The 18,938-nt window shown below is 42.5% G+C and overlaps 1 protein-coding gene across 1 annotated transcript in view; it reads left to right on the top strand.

The window, feature by feature from the left end:
- Positions 1-2,593: 2,593 nt before the first annotated feature.
- Positions 2,594-18,938, top strand: part of Ppm1d (protein phosphatase, Mg2+/Mn2+ dependent 1D) — a 38,719-nt gene continuing 22,374 nt past the window's right edge. The window contains exons 1-2 of the mRNA XM_041665816.1: positions 2,594-3,189; positions 16,764-16,992. Coding sequence (XP_041521750.1) covers positions 2,739-3,189; positions 16,764-16,992 — 680 coding nt within the window. The 5' untranslated portion in view covers positions 2,594-2,738. The remainder of the gene's footprint in view (positions 3,190-16,763; positions 16,993-18,938) is intronic.

The following is an 18,938-nucleotide window of genomic DNA, read 5'->3' as shown; positions in this document are numbered from 1 at the left end:
TCTCTGAGTTCAGCCTTTCAGGTTCATGCCTTGAGTTCCTGCCTGGCCATTTCCTCCCCAGATTGGTTGCTGTCAATGTCTTATCAGCGCTACAGAGAGGACTGGGCCAGATAGTAAGCCTTGAATAAAGGAAGAGCTGGGAGGGGCAAGCTGGGAGCTGCAGTCAGTGATTCAGAGAGGAAGTGGGGTCTCTGGAGGTGATTAAGAGGTGCAGGGGGTTGGTAAGAACACTGTGAGAGAAGTGTCTGGGACAGGAAGTTCATTTCCATTTCCAGATGAGGCTGAGATCAAGTGGAAATGGTTGGGAGTAGAAGCTGAAACATGGGGTGACTTGAGAATGGGATGTGGAAGGGAAGCGGTAGAGGTGGACTTTACTATTCAGATTAACAGACGGCCTGGAGGCTGTAGCCCCAGACTGGGAGGAAAGGCGTTGAGAGGTTTGCTGGAATTGTCTTGTGGTAGACTCTTGGGGCCAAGGCAGACACACTAAGGTGGAAATTATAAGGAGGGGAATGAGCTGTTCCTCCTGCAGGTCCTGTGGGATGGAAGCTGCAGGGGCATCCCTGTTAGTATCTCACTTAGGATTTTAAAACTCAGCTAGTTTTAAATGAAATGTGGCCTATACATTTCTGCTTATTGTTATAATTATTAGGTTCTGCTCACCTGTTAAGATGAGACCTGGCTGTGGTAACAGAGCACTTGAGAAGCAGAGGTAGGAGGATCTCTGAGTTCGCAGCCATCTTGGCCTGCAAACTGAGTACCAAGACAGCCACGGCTGTTATACTGAGAAAGTGTCTCGAACACGCCCCCCCCCCCCCCCCCGAACAAAAAAAAGGGGGCCAGTTGGTGTTTCACAAGCCTTTATTAACGCCGAAGCAGAGGGCAGAGGCAGGTGTGGATCTCTGTGAGCCAGAAGACAGCTTGGCCTACAGAGCCAGTTCTAGGACAGCTGAGGCTACACAGAGTAACCCTGTCTCAAAACACACACACACATACAAAGTTATTTCAGATTGCTGCTTCAGGGAGCTGGAAAGATGGCTCATCAGTTAAAAACATCTCTACTGTTTTTAGCAAATGACTGGAATTTGGTTTGGAACACCCACACAGGTGGCTCACAACCACCTTTAACTGGCCTTCGCATTCACATGCACATAGCGATACACATATAATTAAAATGAAATAAATCTTTAAAAAGAATTGTTTTGGAGCCAGGCAGTGGTGGCACACGCCTTTAATCCCAGCACTCGGGAGGCAGAGGCAGGTGGATCTTTGTGAATTTGAGGCTAGCCTGGTCAACAAGAGCTAGTTCCTGGACAGCTAGGGCTACACAGAGAAACCCTGTCTAAAAAAAAACAAAAAACAAAACAAAACAAAAAAAAAACCCAAAAAGACAAGAAAAAGATTGTTTTGGTAGGTATAGGGATTGTTTCAAGGAAGGACATTGTAAAGATTTTTTTCTTTGTATTTGCATTTCTTATTCAGCTCTGTATAAATTTTCACTACTCCTTTGTTTCTACTCAATGTGAAATCTCAAAGGCACTGTACAGTAAATCGCATATAGGAACTAGTGAACTTTAAATAGATCCTTCAAAAAAAAAGACGATACTGAGAAAATACAAAAATGCTCATTGGGGGCTTAATTCCATGGAAATAAAGTGCAAGCATTTTATTGCTCGGACTGCGCACTACTGGGTGAACAGAGGGGGTATAACCGTGTCCTTAGGACATGGAGACTGTTTGACATAGGCTTTTTCCAAATGTAAGTTACATACTACAGTAGTAGCTGTATACAGGACTAGTCCGAAAAAGTATTAACAAGGCTGAAAAGTGGAAAAGTACGCAAAAAGAAATTTTTAAAAGTGCTGGAAAGAATCGTTAGGAATTCGCCGCTAGGTCTCTGACACAACCGCACAGTGGAAAACCGTACTGCGCAACTGGCGGTGGAAAATTCCAAGTTTTCTTAATTAACCCGGGCAGCCCTCCTTAACTCCCAGTCGGACACATCCCACCCAAGCCAGTACACGAGTGCTACCCTCGTCCAGCGCGCCGATCAACGGTCTTTGAAGGGCATTTTCGCGCCATTTCGCTCGAAGGAGTGGAAGGGTAAGTCCACCCTCGTTCTCAGCAGATTTTCCACAATCGCGGGAGGCCGGAGCCTGCAAAGCTTGCTCTGGGAGGACCAAAAGGGGTAAAAGCCAGAAGTCTCACCCAAAGCATCGAGGTGAGGAAAAAGGTTGACAGGTTAAGGCGTCTGCAGCTTAGAAACTGCGGAAACGCCCCCCAGGGCGAAGAAGCTCCAGCCTGAGGAAAACAGACCCGGCTCAGAGCGGGCTAGCGCAGGCGGGCGGAGCGACAGCAGCAGTGGCAAAGAGACGCGAGGGTGGGCGGGAGGGCGGGGGCGAGCTCGCTCCCCTCGACTCCTGATTGGTCTGTCCCAGCGAACTTTGTGACGTCACAGGGGTTTAGAGAACGCCTGATTTGTGCGGTGGGCGCGGGCGGGCAGGGAGCGAGCGCAGTGCGCAGGCGCAGCTGCTCAGCTCCTCTTGCCGGCGACTCGACCGGCCCAGCTCTCGCGGACAAGTCCCGACATCGCGCCCCCCCCCACCTCGGGGACCGCCCCCTCCTCGCTCTCCGCGTCGTCGAAGATAAACAATAGTTGGCCGGCGAGCAGCGAGTGTGTCTCCCGCCTCAGAATTCGGCGGACTGCGTGGGAACGGCGGGATCCCGGGCAGCCGGCCATGGCGGGGCTGTACTCGCTGGGAGTGAGCGTCTTCTCTGACCAGGGCGGGAGGAAGTACATGGAGGACGTAACTCAGATTGTGGTGGAGCCCGAGCCACCCGCGGAGGACAAGCCGGCACCGGTGTCGCGGCGGGCGCTCGGGCAGCCGGCTAGCCCCGCTCATGCCGGCAGCGGGCCATCGGGAAAAGGCCCGGCGGCGGCCCGCGACCCTGCCCTGGACGCCTCGGCCTCGCCACCCGCTGGCCGCTGCTGTCGCCGCCGCTCCTCGGTGGCCTTCTTCGCCGTGTGTGACGGGCACGGCGGGCGGGAGGCGGCACAGTTTGCCCGGGAGCACTTGTGGGGTTTTATCAAGAAGCAGAAGGGCTTCACCTCGTCCGAGCCCGCTAAGGTGTGCGCTGCCATTCGCAAAGGCTTCCTCGCCTGTCACCTGGCCATGTGGAAGAAACTAGGTAAGTTCCCGGGTTTGTGTGGCGCCCGCCTCATTTTTCTTTTCTTCTCTTTTGCTGGGCTTTTATAGCATCAGTACCGCGTGGGCCTTCCCCCAGTACCAAGAACGCTGTCCATCAAGTGACGCCGTCCACTAAGGGATGCGAGGGAAAACTGTCAGGGTTGGAGTTCTGGGAACACCGAGTGGCCTCGGAAAAGCCAGGATGGCTTGTTTCCCAGCAACCGCTCTTTGCTTTATCTTCTCCCTCCCACGATCGGGGCAACAGTCCCTTCGCCCTTCGCTAATTCAATTTGGTAGCAGCAAGCTCAGAAGTATTTGAAAGCCAGCGCCAGATTCTAACCAAAATATAAATTTAAGAAACGCTTCTACGTGAGCCAGGTGAAGGAAGCCGGAGGTGGCAAGAACTGGAGCGCTCCCTTAGCATCTGTCATAATTTTGTTCTTGATGGGCTTGTCCCTCTTGGTTGCCTCCTACCGGCGGTGTCACTTAGCATTGACCCTGATGGCTTCGTGTAAGCCAATTCAGAAGGGCTGAAGTGTAACATAAGTAACTTACTTTTGGAGGCAGTATTGTTGTGATCGTGTTTTAGGGTCATCTTTTGAATTGCTTATGAATAAGGCGTGCAGCGTGTTAAACATTAAATTGGCCTCGACATGTGTTAACTTCTGGTGTGTGTGTGTGTGTGTGTGTGTGTGTGTGTGTGTGAGTGAGTGTGATGATAGCTAATTGCATTCAAACAGTTTCCAAAAGTTCATAGTAAAAAGCACTCATATAAATTCCCATCGAAGTAACTTTTGGTAACAGATACCTTAAGTTCTAAAAGTTCGGTGTAATTGTAGTTTTAACCAAATTTTGAATGTTTGTAAGTCAGACAATACGTATGTGTACAGCGTAAATGACACAGGATCGTGGTTATTTATTGCTGTGGGTATATGGCGCATATCTTTGTTACAGAAAAGAATTAATGTTCCTGCCATTAAAAACCCTTTGTTTATAGTGGCGTAAGCAAATCCGCTCTATTTTCATTAAGGAAACAGAGACCTAGAGAAAGCTGTTACAGATTTGTAAAATACACGGTATTTTTAGAAAGGCATTGTCACAGAGTGTAGACTAGCTGGTTTCAAAGTCTGTTTTCCATCTGTTGGGCTTTTTGCCAAGTATTTGATTGACTCAAAGATCAGCCACTAAGCTTTTTTGGAGGCGGTTCCCAGCCAATCCCTGGGGGCCCCTTTGATGGATTTATTTTGTTTTCTGTGGGGGCAGAGTAGAGCTGAAAGCACTGTAGTTTATTCTAGAAATACATTATATTATTGGCTGGAGAGGATACAAAAGTGGATAGCGAGACAGACACCATGAAGAGTAGACACAAAGAATTATTATAGAGTCCATTTATTTCGCAGTACACTTGGGGCACATGAATTTGCCATATGCTTTAACTTTAAAAATCAAAAGCTTTTAATATTTGAACTTTAGCCAGGTGTGGTGATGCATGCCTTTAGTCCTAGTTCTTGAGAGGCAGAGGTAGACTGTTTTCACTTAGTTCGAGGCCCGCCTGGTCTACTCTACATAGTTTCAGGACAGCCCTGTAGAGAGACCCTCTCTTTAAAAAAAAGAGCGAAAGAAAAGAAAAAAGATTCCTATTCCTATTGGAGTGTGTAGTGGCTGACGATGGTCATCCCAGCACCTTGGTGGCAGATCAGGGCGGATCAGCGTAAGCTCACGACCAGGACAACAAAGTAGATTAGCTCAAAGAAAAGAAAATGAAAAAGTTGGAGCTCTAAATTTGGCTTTATTTTAATCGTTTTATGTGCTGGTGTTGAATTGAATGCAAAACCTCCCACATAAGTGCAAGCTCTGTCCTTTGTGATCCGAGTGTCGCTTTTACTAAAGCAGAGGCCGTGCTGGTAATTGTGAATGCATGTTTTTGTGTGCACATACTTCAAAACATTTTATATCTTAAAATTATGTGTATGTGTGTGGATGTATGTATGGATGCCTGAAAAAAAATCCAAAATGTCAGCTCTCGTTGGAGCTAAGGTTACAGGTGGTTATGAGATGCCTGAAGTGGGTTCCGGGACTGAACTCAAGAACGTGGGTCTTGAAAGAACTGTAACTGTTCTTACCCTTTTTGCCAGCTCTCCAGCTCTGCATCCACATACTTTTTTTAAAATCATATTTTTTTATTGAATGAAACCTTGAAGGAACTCTTTTAAACTTAAATTTACAAAAGAATATTAAAAAGTATTTTGAGTAGGTTAGAATCTTGACATTAGAAATACAAGTTAATGCCATGTGGTGTGGCACACCCCTTTAACCCTGCTCTGTGGAGGCAGAGCAGGTGAATCTCTGAGTTCGAGGCCAGCCTCATTTGCAAAGTGAGTCCTATGGCAGCCAAAGCTGTTACATAGAGAAACCCTGTCTCAAAAAACCAAAAAAAAAAAAAAAAAAGAGGCATTGTTTTATATTTTTGCAAATCTCTTTTAATGTCTGTCTTAATGTTTTCATGTGTTCTGCCCTCAGTTTCCTGTGCTATTGGTTGATGTAGTAGTGGATTATTGGTAGTCTGTGTCAAGTGGTTGTGTTTTAAGGTTAGTTGAATTGTGATCTGAAATCTTACTAATGAAAATTTTTATTGTCTCACATTGAGATCCTTACTCCATGAATTTGAATGAGGGTGTGTGCGCACATGGGAGGGTTTGGAGGAAGGAATGGGAAGGCTGAAGAGGATGTAATTTTACTGTGATCTAAAAAAATAAAAATAAAAATGTTACTGAAAGAATGACTTCCCCTCCCAGCATCTGTCTCTTTTCTATAGCTGCTCAGTATGGGATGACCCCTGGAGATCTTCTGCTCTATTTAAAACATTTTTTTCTATTCCCCTCATCAAACTTGGTGGCTTGCATTTGTTAGGCAAGTCTGATACTACGTTCTCAGCCTCAGCTTCCTCTCTCCGGCCTTTGAATCAGCCTTGTGCACATGTGTGAGTTTTGACATGGTGTATCATTCATTTGGAAAACATGGCACAGTGAGCTAATATCTTCTGAATATTGATGAATTTTGTCTTATAATAAAAAATAAGTTGACTATTCTCATTGATGCTACCAGAAAAGATTTTTATTGTGAAGATGTTGTCCACTCTGCTGGATATGCATGTTCCCAAACTGAGTCTTCCAAAGAACAATTAGAAGTTTATCATTCACTAGCCTGCTATTGAAAGGAAACTCACTTTGTTTTGAAGACAGTATATACCAAGTGATTGAGCTTTCTGTTTTCTGATAGGATCTTTCCTGTCACACAGCCCAGGGGCCTTGGTTGTTCTTTCTTAGTCATTGGCGTGCTGGGACTTGAGACACAACCACCTATATTAACGTATTCAACTTTTCTCTTGAGCCATGGTTTATGCTACTACATAAGGCTACAGTATGTAGCCCAGGCTGCCTTTGAAGTGCATGTGTGGGTAGGACAACCTTTGGTGTCATTTCCTCAAGTGTACTTACTGTCTGTTGTCATTTATTTATTTATTTATTTATTTATTTATTTATTATTTTTAAGACTGGGTTTCTTACTGAGGTAGCACTTATTAAGTAGGTTAAACTGACTGACTAGTGACCCTACGTATCTTTTTCTGTCTCCCTACGGCTGGGATCACAAGCTCTTAGCACACCTGGCTTTTTATGTGGGTTCTGCAAACACTTTACCAACTGTGCTGTTTTTCCCTTGGTTGTGAAATTTTAATTCTGTTACTTCAGGCTCTTGAGAGCTAGGTTTAGAGGTATGCCTTATCAAGCCTTCCCCCAACCCAACTGTAAGTGTGTAGCTATGATGAATACAGTGACAGCTAGCTCACTTGGAGGTGTCTGTCGTGACCACTGCCAAGGCACTCAGAGTTTTACCAAGTATTGCTTTTGCATCACGCAGTGCATGAGTAACCACAGCTAAAGGACAAATGAGCTCTTCGAATGATTGAGGGATTGCTCTAAAGATCCCATCAACCACGGAACGACCAGCATGTCTGAATGTCTGCCTCTTGCTTGATCTTGAGGTTTTTGTCTGCAAAGTTACTCGCAACTAAGACTTGTAGGGTTGCCCATATAGCACATGAAGTAAAGTAGCTGCTCAGCAGTCAGTTGAAGTTAGCTGAATTTCTGTCTAGTAGCAAGATGAAATAAAGGGGAACACTCCTCCGTTGCTGGAGGGCGTGCGAACTTGTACAGCTTCTTTGGAAATTAGTATGGCGATTTCTCAGAAAATTAGGAAAAAATCTACCTTAAGACCTGGCTTTACCACTTTTGGGTATATACCCAAAGGATGCTCAGTTATACCACAAAGACATGTGCTTAACTATGTTCATAGCAATGTTATTTGTCATAGCCAAAACCTGGAAACAACCTAGATGCCCCTCAACCGAAGAATGGGTAAAGAAAATGTGGTACATTTACACAATGGAGTACTACATAGTGGTAGAAAATAATGACATCTTGAAATTTGCAGCAAATGGATGGATCTAGAAAAAAACCATATTGAGTGAGGTAACCCAGACCCAGAAAGACAAATATACTATGTACTCACTCATAAGTGACTTTTAGACATAAAACAGAAAAACCAGCCTACAGTACACAACCCCAGAGAACCTAGACAACAGAGGACCCTAAGAGAAACATATATGGATCTACATGGGAAGGAGAAAAAGACAAGATCTTCTGAGTAAATTAGGAGCGTGGGAGCCGGGCAGTGGTGGCGCACGCCTTTAATCCCAGCAATTGGGAGGCAGAGGCAGGCGGATCTCTGTGAGTTTGAGACCAGCCTGGTCTACAAGAGCTAGTTCCAGGACAGGCTCCAAAGCCACAGAGAAACCCTGTCTCGAAAAACAAAAACAAAAACAAAAACAAAAAAATTGGGAGCGGGGGGGGGGGGGGGGTAACGGGGGAGGGTTTCTAAATTTGAACTTTGCCTATAAGTGTAAATAGTACCCACTGTTTTCTCTCCCTTTCTCCTCTCCTTTCTTTGGCATGGACGCATACTTTTTATTTGTAAATTTCTATATTTTAAAGAGATTATGTTTATATGTTCAATGTTAAAAAGATAGAAATGGTTAGCAAACTACTTACAAATTACTATGGGGACTCTCATCTGCAGTGGTCTAGCCTGCCCACCTGCCTACCTGTGAATAGTCCTTTAGACCTTACAAGGCACTGTGTTTGGGTTTGTGGTTTTCAAATTTCCATCTTTTTTGTTGTTGTTGTTTTTACTAAAATAAAATTAGAATTAAAATAGTCTGCCTGTAAAAAAATGAAATAAATTGACTTTATATTTTTAAATAAATACTTTGATTAACATGTTACTTTATTATGTATGGGGTGTAGGTGTAGGTCAGAAGACAGACAATTTGTAGGAACGGATTCTTGTTCCACTGTATGAATCCTTAAGATAAAGTTCAGGTTGCCAGGGTTGGAAGAAAGCTACGTTTACCTGTGTAACAGGCTTATCCTGCTGGGAAGTAAGGCCCAGGAGGTGTTAGAAACAGTCTCCTAGGCTGTTCAGGACCTGTCCTGGCCTCCACATGCATATATACGTCTATTTATATGCCTGTGCCCTGCACATGTGTGTGTATATATACACTTAGACATATAAAACTAACTGTGTATTGGGACAGTGAGATGACTCTAAATAGAGACACTTGCTGTAAAACTCAATTACCTGAGTTTGATCCCTAGAAACACATTTGGTGGAATGAGAGAACTCTCTTGAGTTGTCTGTCTTTTGACCTCCTTTATGCTATGGTTTGCATCTCCTTATGCCCACAAAATAAATAAATATAAAAACTAAAACTGATCAGTGAAAATTTATGGAACAGACTTACGTTAACCTCCTAGGAATGCTGTATCAAATAACCAATAACTGGGTGGCTTGAAACAATAGAAACTTATGCCTTCATGGCGTTGGATACCATAAGTTGGAAACCAAGGAGTCACGAGAGTGGGTTCCTTATGGAGAGTCTGTTCTGTGCCCACTTCTGGTGGCTGCCAGCTGTCCTTTGCCTTTCTTGACTTGAAAGTGGATGCATCTCTGTATCTCAGCCTCTAATTTTTGTATTTCCTTCTCTGCACTGTCACCCCTTCTCTCTTCTAAGAGCACATTGGTCTTTGAATTAGTGCTCAGTCTAATTCAGGATGATCTCTTCTTAAGATTCTTAGCCTGCTTACATCTGCAAAGACCCCTTTCCAAAGAGTGTCAAATTCACAGGTTTCAGGGGGATACCAACCACTAAAAAACATTTTCATCATCTCATATACCTTCCCTCCAAAATACTTAAATCTAAAGGAAAAAGATTACAATGGAAAACATCTCTTAAATTACCAAACACAGCAGTAGTTTAATTTTTTTTTTTAATTTTTAAGACAGGGTTTCTCTGTGTAACAGGCCTAGCTGTCCTGGAACTAGTTCTTGTAGACCAGGCTGGCCTCGAACTCTCAGAGGTCCACCTGCTTTGGCCTCCTGAGGGCTGGGATTAAAGGCATACATCACCTCCCATCTTAAATTTCTTTAATGGATTAAGTTTTTAAGATAGGGTCTTGGTGTAGAAGGTCCTTTTGTCTATGTGTTGCTTTCATTGGTTAATAAAAAAATCTGCCTTGGCCTGTTGATAGGGCAGAACTTAGGTAGGCAGGAAAGATGGAACTAAATTCTGGGAGAAAGGAGGCAGAGTCAGAGATGCCATGGATCCACTGCCAGAGTCAGATGCAGAATCTTGCCAGTAAACCACTGCCCATGATTAATAAAATCACACAGATTAATAAAAACGGGTAAATTAAGATGTAAAAATTAGGGCTGGAGAGATGGCTCAGTGGTTAAGAGCATTGCCTGCTCTTCCAAAGGTCCTGAGTTCAATTCCCGGCAACCACATGGTGGCTCACAACCATCTGTAAAGAGGTCTGGTGCCCTCTTCTGGCCTGCAGGCATACACACAGACAGAATATTGTATACATAATAAGTAAATAAAATAAATATTTAAAAAAAAGATGTAAAAATTAGTCACATGTAAAAAACTAGAGCTAAGCAATGATTTAATTAATACAGTTTCTGTATGGTTATTTCAGGGCTAAACTAGCTGGGTGGCCGGGACAAACAAGTGGGCCCTCCTCCAATAGGGTCTCAGTATGTGGGTGGGTATAGTGGTGCCTGTAATCTCAGCACTGTAGGTTTGAGCCAGCTTGGGGTACAGTGTGATAGCCTGTCTTGAAATGAAATAATTAATTACCCAGTCTTAAGTATTTTGTTATGGCAACAGAAACCAGATTTTACCATTCATGGGTTGTGGTGACATAAGTCTTTAATCCCAGCACTTGGGAGGCAGAGGCAGGCAGATCTCAGAGTTTGAGGCCAGTCTAGTCTACTGAGTGAGTTTAAGGACAGCCAGGGCTGTTACACAGAGAAACCCTGTCTCAAAAGAAAAATTAATGATTAAGAATGAGAATCCTGTTTGTAGGAATTAGGTACTATAAGTATTTACTTGCTCTTAGTTCAAGAAAATAAGTGGACCTTTTCCAGAACAGAAAGGAATATACAAAACTGAAGAAACAGATCGCAGAAAGGTCAAAAGCCTGGGGAGTTGGCCAGAATCTAGGGCAGTTTTGTTAAAGTCCTTTTGATGTAATATGTAATAGGCTGTACTTAATTCAATAAGGAACATGAATCAGAAGTTGCAGCCTCATTTCATTTTCTAATCATCATTTGATTTATAATTGTGTCATTTTCTAAGGGTTCTTAAATTTTTTAAAAAAAAAATTTTGGCTGCCCCCCCCCCCCAAAAAAAAAAGACAAGCATTTGGGCTGTTCTGGAACTCACTGTGTATCCCAGGCTACCGTCAAACTCACACAGCAATCTTTCTGCTTCAGATTCCCAAGTGCTGGGATTACCAGCTTGACTGTCTCAGGTTATTGTATGAATAAACTTTATATATGATCGTCAGCTCTACTCCTTTTGTGTTTTACTATCTGTACCAGTTTCTGATTTTTAGAGACTTGTGATAATTGCTTTCAGTGTGTTATTGTCATCATGTCCCAAAGGCCTATATATGGTCTGTTCTCCCCATAATAGGCTTCCTAATGTGGCAAGAGCTAGGAGGATATTCTAGACTTGTTTCGAAACTGAGCTTCTCTTACTTGTGCTGTGACTTTGCGTAAGACTATTATTGTGCCAGTGTTTCCTTATCTGTAAGGTGGAGCTGATGACAATCCTGTTCACCTCCTAAAAATTAAAATGAGTATATTGTTAGTTGGTATATAATACATATCCTATGTTTCAAATTTGGGACAAAGTACACATATGGATTTTGCTTATTTGTAATTTTTTTCTTTATTAAAATCTTTCCGTTTCCTCCCTCCGTTTCATCCATCTCATGTTGCACAGACTCTCTTTGAACCTCTGATTCTCCTGCCTCCACCTTCTAAGAGCTGGGATGACAGGCATATGCCACCAATCCAAGCTTAAAAACTTTTTTTTGGAAAAAAATTTTTTTTGGAAGACTGAGTCTTAGCTGAGCAAGGTGATTTGGGAATATAATCCTGTTGAAATAAGGGCAGCGGGGCTGCGTCCCCGGCACCCAGCCGCCCGCACGGCTAGCTTTACCCGAAATAATTACATGGAAACTGTGTTCTTTTAAACACTGCTTGGCCCATTATATCTAGCCTTTTCTCGGCTAACTCTTGCACCTGGACTAGCCCATTTCTTATAATCTGTGTAGCCCACGAGATGGTTTACCAGGAATGATCTTAACCTGCGTCTGCCTGGAGTGGGAGAATCATGGCGACTCCTTGACTCAGTTTCTTTCTCCCAGCATTCTGTTCTGTTTACTCCGCCTACCTATGTTTTAACCTATGAGGGCCAGCCAAGCAGTTTCTTTATTACTTAACCAATGAAATCAACAGATTGATATATGATACTCCCACATCATAATCCCATCTTTCCAGACACTGTGATAGCAGGATTGTTAGAAGTTCACGGCCAGTCTGAGCTGTACAGTCAACCAGTGCTATATAATGAAATCTTATCTCAAAACCCTAAAAGCATGGGACTAGAAAGATGGTTCAGCAGTTAAGAGCACTGGCGGCTCTTGCAGAGGACCCAGGTGTGTCTCACAACAGCTTGTAACTCCAGTTCCAGGGGATCCAGTGCTCTCTTCTGGTCGGCACAGGCACCAACACACACGTGGTTCACAAACATGCATGCAGGTATTCACACATACACATAAAATTTTAAAAAAATTAGAAAACAAAAAAGGAGACTAGAGGTTGCTCACTTGCCTAGGATGCACAAGACCTTGGTTTCACCCTCCCTTCCTTCCTTTCTCCTTCTTTCCCTCTTTTTTGCAGACATGATCTCTCAGCCCTCCCTCTCTCCGTCCCTTCTTCCCTTCCTTCCTCCCTCTCTCCCTCTCTCCTAGGAGACATGATCTCTCTACTCAGCCCTGCTGTCCTGGTAGTCTCTATGTAGACCAGAAATACACCTGTCTGTGTCTTCTAGATCAAAGGCACGCACCACCATGCCTGACTGTAAATTTTATTTTTTAAATCAGCCTGGGCTGCCTTGGAATTCTTTGTGTTGCTGAGGATGACTTTGAACTCTTGATCCTCTTTCCTCTACCTCTTCAGTGCTGATATTACAGGTGGATACCATCATGTCAGGTTCAGAAATGTGATTTAAATAATATTGTGGTTTCGAATGTTCTCTTATTTGCCTTCCACACCAATACCATTTTATTTTAGGGTGAGTTTTGTACATGACTCAGTTACTTAAATGTCTTTATTAAATTTTTGTTTTTCTGATTTTGTCTTTTGTTTGCTTGTTTTATTTATTCCTTTTTCATTTTCTTTTTTCTGGGCAGGGTTTCTCTGTGTAATAGTCATATCTGTCCTGGTCTTGAACCAGACCTGCCTTGAACTCACAGAGATTTATCTGCCTCTGCCTTCCAAGTGCTGGGTTAAAAGTGTGCGCCACCACTGCCCTGCAGTTTGGTATTTTTTGAGACATAGGGTCTTACTGTGTATCCCTGGCTAGCTTAGAACATGATCTGTAGACTAAGCTGATCTTGAACTCAACTGCTCTGCCTCTACCTCCCCAGTGTTGGGGCTACATGTGTGCCACTGGATGTCAGTAGTGAATGAATATATTGTCCAGTTAGGGAAGAGAACATCGCCTGCATTGTAGATGTGCCCGTATGTCTTTCCTGTTTGTGTGTGCTGCTGGGCATTGAATATAGAAGTTAGTGCATGTTAGCTGGGCGGTGGTGGCGCACGCTTTTAATCCTAGCACTCAGGAGGCAGAGGCAGGTGGATCTCTGTGAGTTCGAGGCCAGCCTGGTCTACAAGAGCTAGTTCCAGGACAGGCTCCAAAGCTACGGAGAAACCCTGTCTAGAAAAACCAACCAACTAAACAAAAACAAAAACAAAAACAAAAAAAAAACAAAAAAAAAGAAAAGAAAAAAAAGATTAGTGCATGTTAAGTAAGCTTTCCTTTTCACTTTCTTGAGATGGTCTCATGAAGTTGCCCAAGCTTGCCTTGAACTGCATCTGTTGCACAAGCAAGCCTTGAACTATTGATCTTTCTGCTCCAGCCTCCCCAGTAGTTGGGATTAGTTTTCTGCCACTGAGGCTTCATTTCTATCTACTTCCAAAGAGTAACCATCACTTCAATCTTAGTTCTGTGCTGCTTGTTTATTTTTCTTAGTAGTTTCACCAAGTCTGTTGAATGTAATATATTTGAGGAAATTCACACATATACCTTCTTTTACCTCCTGCTTTTATGAGATTCTTATGCATTGTGTATAGTCAGGAGGACTAGGGTTGGTGGTGTTTATTTTTAACCTTCATAAACAGTGCTGCTTTGGCCATTTGTTTCTATTTGTATTTCTGCAGTAACATGTGGTGTATTCCTAGGGGGTGGTTGGAGAGTATGCCTTTCTTTACCTCTCACACGATACCCAAATGTTCCTGCAGTGTGCCAGTTTACATTCACACTCATCAGTAGTTGACTAGAGTCTGTGCTGCTCAGCTTGTCCAAACACATTTGCTAATCTCATATTTTAAGCAGTTTAGTACTTATGCAGTGGTATTTTGTGGTTTTTAATTATTGTTTACTAGATGACTGAAAAAAATTAAATACCATTGCATGTTTTTTGTCCGAGTTTTCTCTTTGGTTCAAGGCCTATTTAGGCATAGTGTACTTTTTTTCTTTAGGTGGACTGTCTGACTGGCTTGAGTTTTTAGGAACATTTTATATTGCTTTTTCCATTTTGTGAAGTATCTTTTCATTCTGTTTCTGGTAATTTACTAAGTAAACTACCTAGTAGTTTACCGTCCTTGTGGGTACACAGGGAGGCCAGACAGTATTGGAGTCCTTAGGGCTGGAGTTAGAGTGTGGATGCTGGGATCCAATTCCAGTCCTCATGATTGAGCAACAATTGCTTTTCGCTGCTGAGCCATTGCTCCAGCCTTGGTTTATCACCTTTTGACTCTTGAGTTTTTCAGGATGCAATAAAGAAGGAAACCAATTTATTCCTTTTCTTTCTGGCTGTTCTTTCTTAAATGAGTGCCTTCTACAACCATTCTTTGTGTAGTTTCGTTTGCCCAGACATACAGGCATCCCTCATATTTGCTTGTGACCTTTTTCTGTGCTTCAGTCTGCTATGGGGGTTATTTTTATATTCTGTCCTTTTAGTTGAGTTTTGGTGGGCAGAATATGTAAGTGAGTGATTTAGTCTACCATCATGAATTTGCAGTTATGACTTAGTATTACAGAATTATTGACTGTCACTGAACTTAATTAGACACTATATAGTTTGGAATTGATCTAAGAGTTGTTACTTAATATTTTAGTTATCTTAAACATGCTTCTTGGGGCTGGAGAGATGGCTCAGAGGTTAAGAGCCCTGGCTGCTCTTCCAGAGGTCCTGAGTTTAATTCCCAGCAACCAGATGATGGCTCACAACCATCTGTAATGAGATCTGGTGCCCTCTTTTGGCTTGCAGGCATACATGGAGGCTGAACACTGTGTACATAATAAATAAATAAATCTTTAAAAAAAAGAGTTTTAAAAAATGCTTCTTAACCATTCATTCAAAGTATCGATTTTTTTCATTATAAGATGAAATAATGGGAGTAATTTTATGTCTCAGAAGTTTATTGTAAGTATTACCTAAAGTAATTCATACAAACTTTTTAGTATAGAACCTTGTTCATGTGTTCAGTAAATGCTGATAGGTGAGACATGGTTCAGCAGTTAAGAGCACGTGCTGCTCTTGCAGAGGACCTGACTTCAGTTCCCAGCACCGACCTCAAGAGATGAACAACTGCCTATCACTCTAGCTCCAGGGAATACGATGGCCTCTTCTGGCCTGTTTTGTGCTCATAAAGGAACATGTTATATAATAGTCAATCACGTACACACATGCTTGCATACACACAAGTGAGAGAATATGGAAGGCAGCGGTAGGCAGGTCTCTGAGTTCGTGATTAGGTTAGCTTGGTCTATGTAGCAAGTTCTAAGCAAGCCAGGGCTACATAGTGAGACCCTTTTCAAATATCTATATAACCCAAACAAATTAAAATTGTTAAAATTTGAGTATTTAAAAGTTGTTAAAAAACAAGTAGCAATTTCTGGAAAGATTTAATATGTGCTAGCTTCTGATGAAATGGAATTATAATTGTAACATAGAGCTGGGCTAGAGTACTTGCATGGCATGTAGGAGGCCTTGGGTTTATTTCCTAGCAAAGAAAAACAAGACCAGTGTACCTTGCTTCTCCATGTAACCATGACTGAGAGTTATCTGGAAGTAGAAAATCTGTCCTGTGATTTGTTTCAGTATTGGTTTATGGGTTATTATAGTTATTTATAGATTTTTTTGATTAGAGGACTAATTCAGATTCTCAAGTAGTATGCTGGTTGGTTTTATGTCAACTTGACACAAGCTAGAATCATTTTGGAAGAGGGAACCTCAGCTGAGAAAATGCCCTCACCAGATTGACCTGTGGAAAAGCCTGTGGTGCAGTTTCTTGATTGATGTGGGAGGACCTAGTTCACTGTATGCAATGCCATCCCTTGGCTGATGGTCCTGTTCTGTAAGAAAGCAGGCTGAGAAAGCCATGAGGAACAAGTCAGTAAGCATTCCTTTGTGCTCTCTGCTATCCAGGTTTTTGATAATGGAGTATGAAATGGAAGTGTTAAGATGAAATAAACCCTTTCTTTCCAGCCAAAATTGGTCTTGGTCATGGTATTTTAGCACAACAATAAAAACCCTTACCTCAGACAAGTAGATTCTGAATGTACCCTCTCTCTTTCCTTCCTGTTCATTCATTCATTCTGGACTAGGAGTTGAATCTGGGACCTTGAGAATACTAGGCAGGTGCTTTGCTTCTGACTACATCTCCAGCTCAAGATGTTTTCCTTAAACTTTTTTGTTGTACAAATTTAAGTGTTAACATGCTAATTCAAGAACTGTTGCTTGTTATATTCTAATAACTGTGCTTATGTATGTACCTGGAGAAGTAAAATATAAAATATTTTCTTTCTTATTACAGCAGAATGGCCAAAGACGATGACAGGTCTTCCCAGCACATCCGGGACAACTGCCAGTGTGGTTATCATACGGGGCATGAAGATGTATGTAGCTCATGTAGGTGACTCTGGGGTTGTCCTTGGAATTCAGGATGACCCAAAGGATGATTTTGTCAGAGCTGTGGAGGTGACACAAGACCATAAGCCAGAACTTCCCAAGGAAAGAGAAAGAATCGAAGGACTTGGTGGGAGGTAATTATTTGTTTTGTCTGTCTTATTTTGGTTTTGTTTAGTCAGCTGTCTACACTGTCTTTTGTCTTTACTTTTCCTCCACCATTCCCTTTTAATTGAGACAGATTTTGTTATGTGGGCCAGCCTGCATGTTACCCGTTATGTAACCCAGGCTGGTCTACAACTGGTGACCCTCTGCTTTAGTGTCCTCACTGCTGGGATTATATACATATCCTTTCCCTCTCTTCTTTTGAGACAGACTCTTATATAGCTGAACCTGACCTAGAACTCCTAGTCTTCCTGACTCAAAACTGACATCATTCGGAATCTGTACAGAGCAGAACAGCTAATCTGTGCCATGTACCTTGCTGATACTATTTTTTTTTTTTTTTTTTTTTTTACAGTTTATCATTAAACAAGTGCTCTCCTGTTTTAGTCTTCTGGGACTTGTGCCATAAGTACAGAGACATAAAGCACTGAGTGACAGGAATGACATTGTTTTCCATTTTTGCAGATCTCTGTAGTATTTAGAAGGTGACAGTCTCATATCCTCTGTCTTTACTCTGCCATGGGATCTTAGCTTGGTTGCAGTAGCTGGGGACACACACACACACACACTCTCTCTCTCTCTGTCTTTCTCTTTCTTTCTTTCTTTCTTTTCTTTTTTTTTTTTTTTGAGACAACTTGTGTGGACCAGGTTGGCCTTAGACTGACAGAGGTCCTCTGACTTTGTGTCACCAAGGCCAGGAGTTTTTTTACCTGGAGTGTAGTTTTATTATCTGTCACCAGCCACAAGGGTGTGTGACTGTGAGTTTGAGGTTGTCTTGAGCCACATAGCAAGTTACAGGCTAGCTGTGCTACATAGTAGAGATACTTTTTCAAAAAACAAAACAAAACAAATGTCGTCTATGCTCTCTGCCTATTCAGCTTCATTCCCTTACCCTTGGCAACCACTGACCTATTCACTGTTAGAGTTTTATAGAAACCCCCACACAAGGTTTTGTAGTAAATGAATCCATCATTTAGCTACTTATTTATTCCTGGGGTTCTATATCATAGCCAATCATTCCTCTGCCGAAAAACTACCCGTAGACGCATGGCCTTCTCAACCATGGAGAAAACACTTGCTTTGAAAGCTTTGGCATTTCCTGTGGAGTCGCCAGACCATATTTTGAGAGACATTTTGCTAATGTGTACATGGCTTCACCTTTTAGATTTTAATTTTAAACTGGAATTTAAAAAAGCAAAGCAATGTAGTTGAGATACAGGTTAAGTTTTTCATATGGCGTCCAGTAACTAGTTAGACAATTACACACCTCTTATTGAATTCTTACACTTTTATTTCATGGAAAGATTGTGTTGAATTTATCATTTCCTCCTACTTTTTCTGGTTAAGATAAACAACTGTCAGCTCTGTGGTAGGGTGGCATTCCTTATTGTGTAATGAAGCTCCTTCTGTCTAGAGACTACATAGACCAGGTAGTTACAGTCCTTATTTATTTTATGTGTATGTATGTGTCTGAATGTTTGCCACATGTATGCATGGGACCATGGAGTCCAGAAGAGGACGTTGGATCCCCTAGACCTGGAGCTAGAGGTGATGTGAGCCACCAGTGAGGCTGCTGGAGCTGAGCTTGGGTCCTCTGTAAAAGCAGAAGTGCTCTTCAATGCTGAACCAGCACTCTAGCGCTGTAGTTAAAGTCTTGTTAGAGGCTGCTGATTGTTGGGGCATCTGAAACTCTCCTGACTGTGTTGAGTATTGGGGCTTATGCCTGTTATCCCAGCATTCTAGAGGATAAAGCAGAATTACCAGGAGTTGGTGGCTCTTTAGGCGGGCCTTAATTACAAAGTGAGACCCTGTCTCAAACAAATAAGCAAACCCCTATCTATCTAAACTGTGTGGCCTTGTTTATTTAAAACTTAGCTGTTAAGCCAGGCATGGTGGTACATGCCTATAACCCCAGCAT

Source organism: Microtus oregoni, unplaced genomic scaffold, assembly GCF_018167655.1.
Source record: "Microtus oregoni isolate MIOR12 unplaced genomic scaffold, Mior012 000015F_ref0000493, whole genome shotgun sequence".
Classification (NCBI taxonomy): Eukaryota; Metazoa; Chordata; class Mammalia; order Rodentia; family Cricetidae; genus Microtus; species Microtus oregoni.
This window is presented reverse-complemented; position numbering and strand designations above follow the sequence as displayed.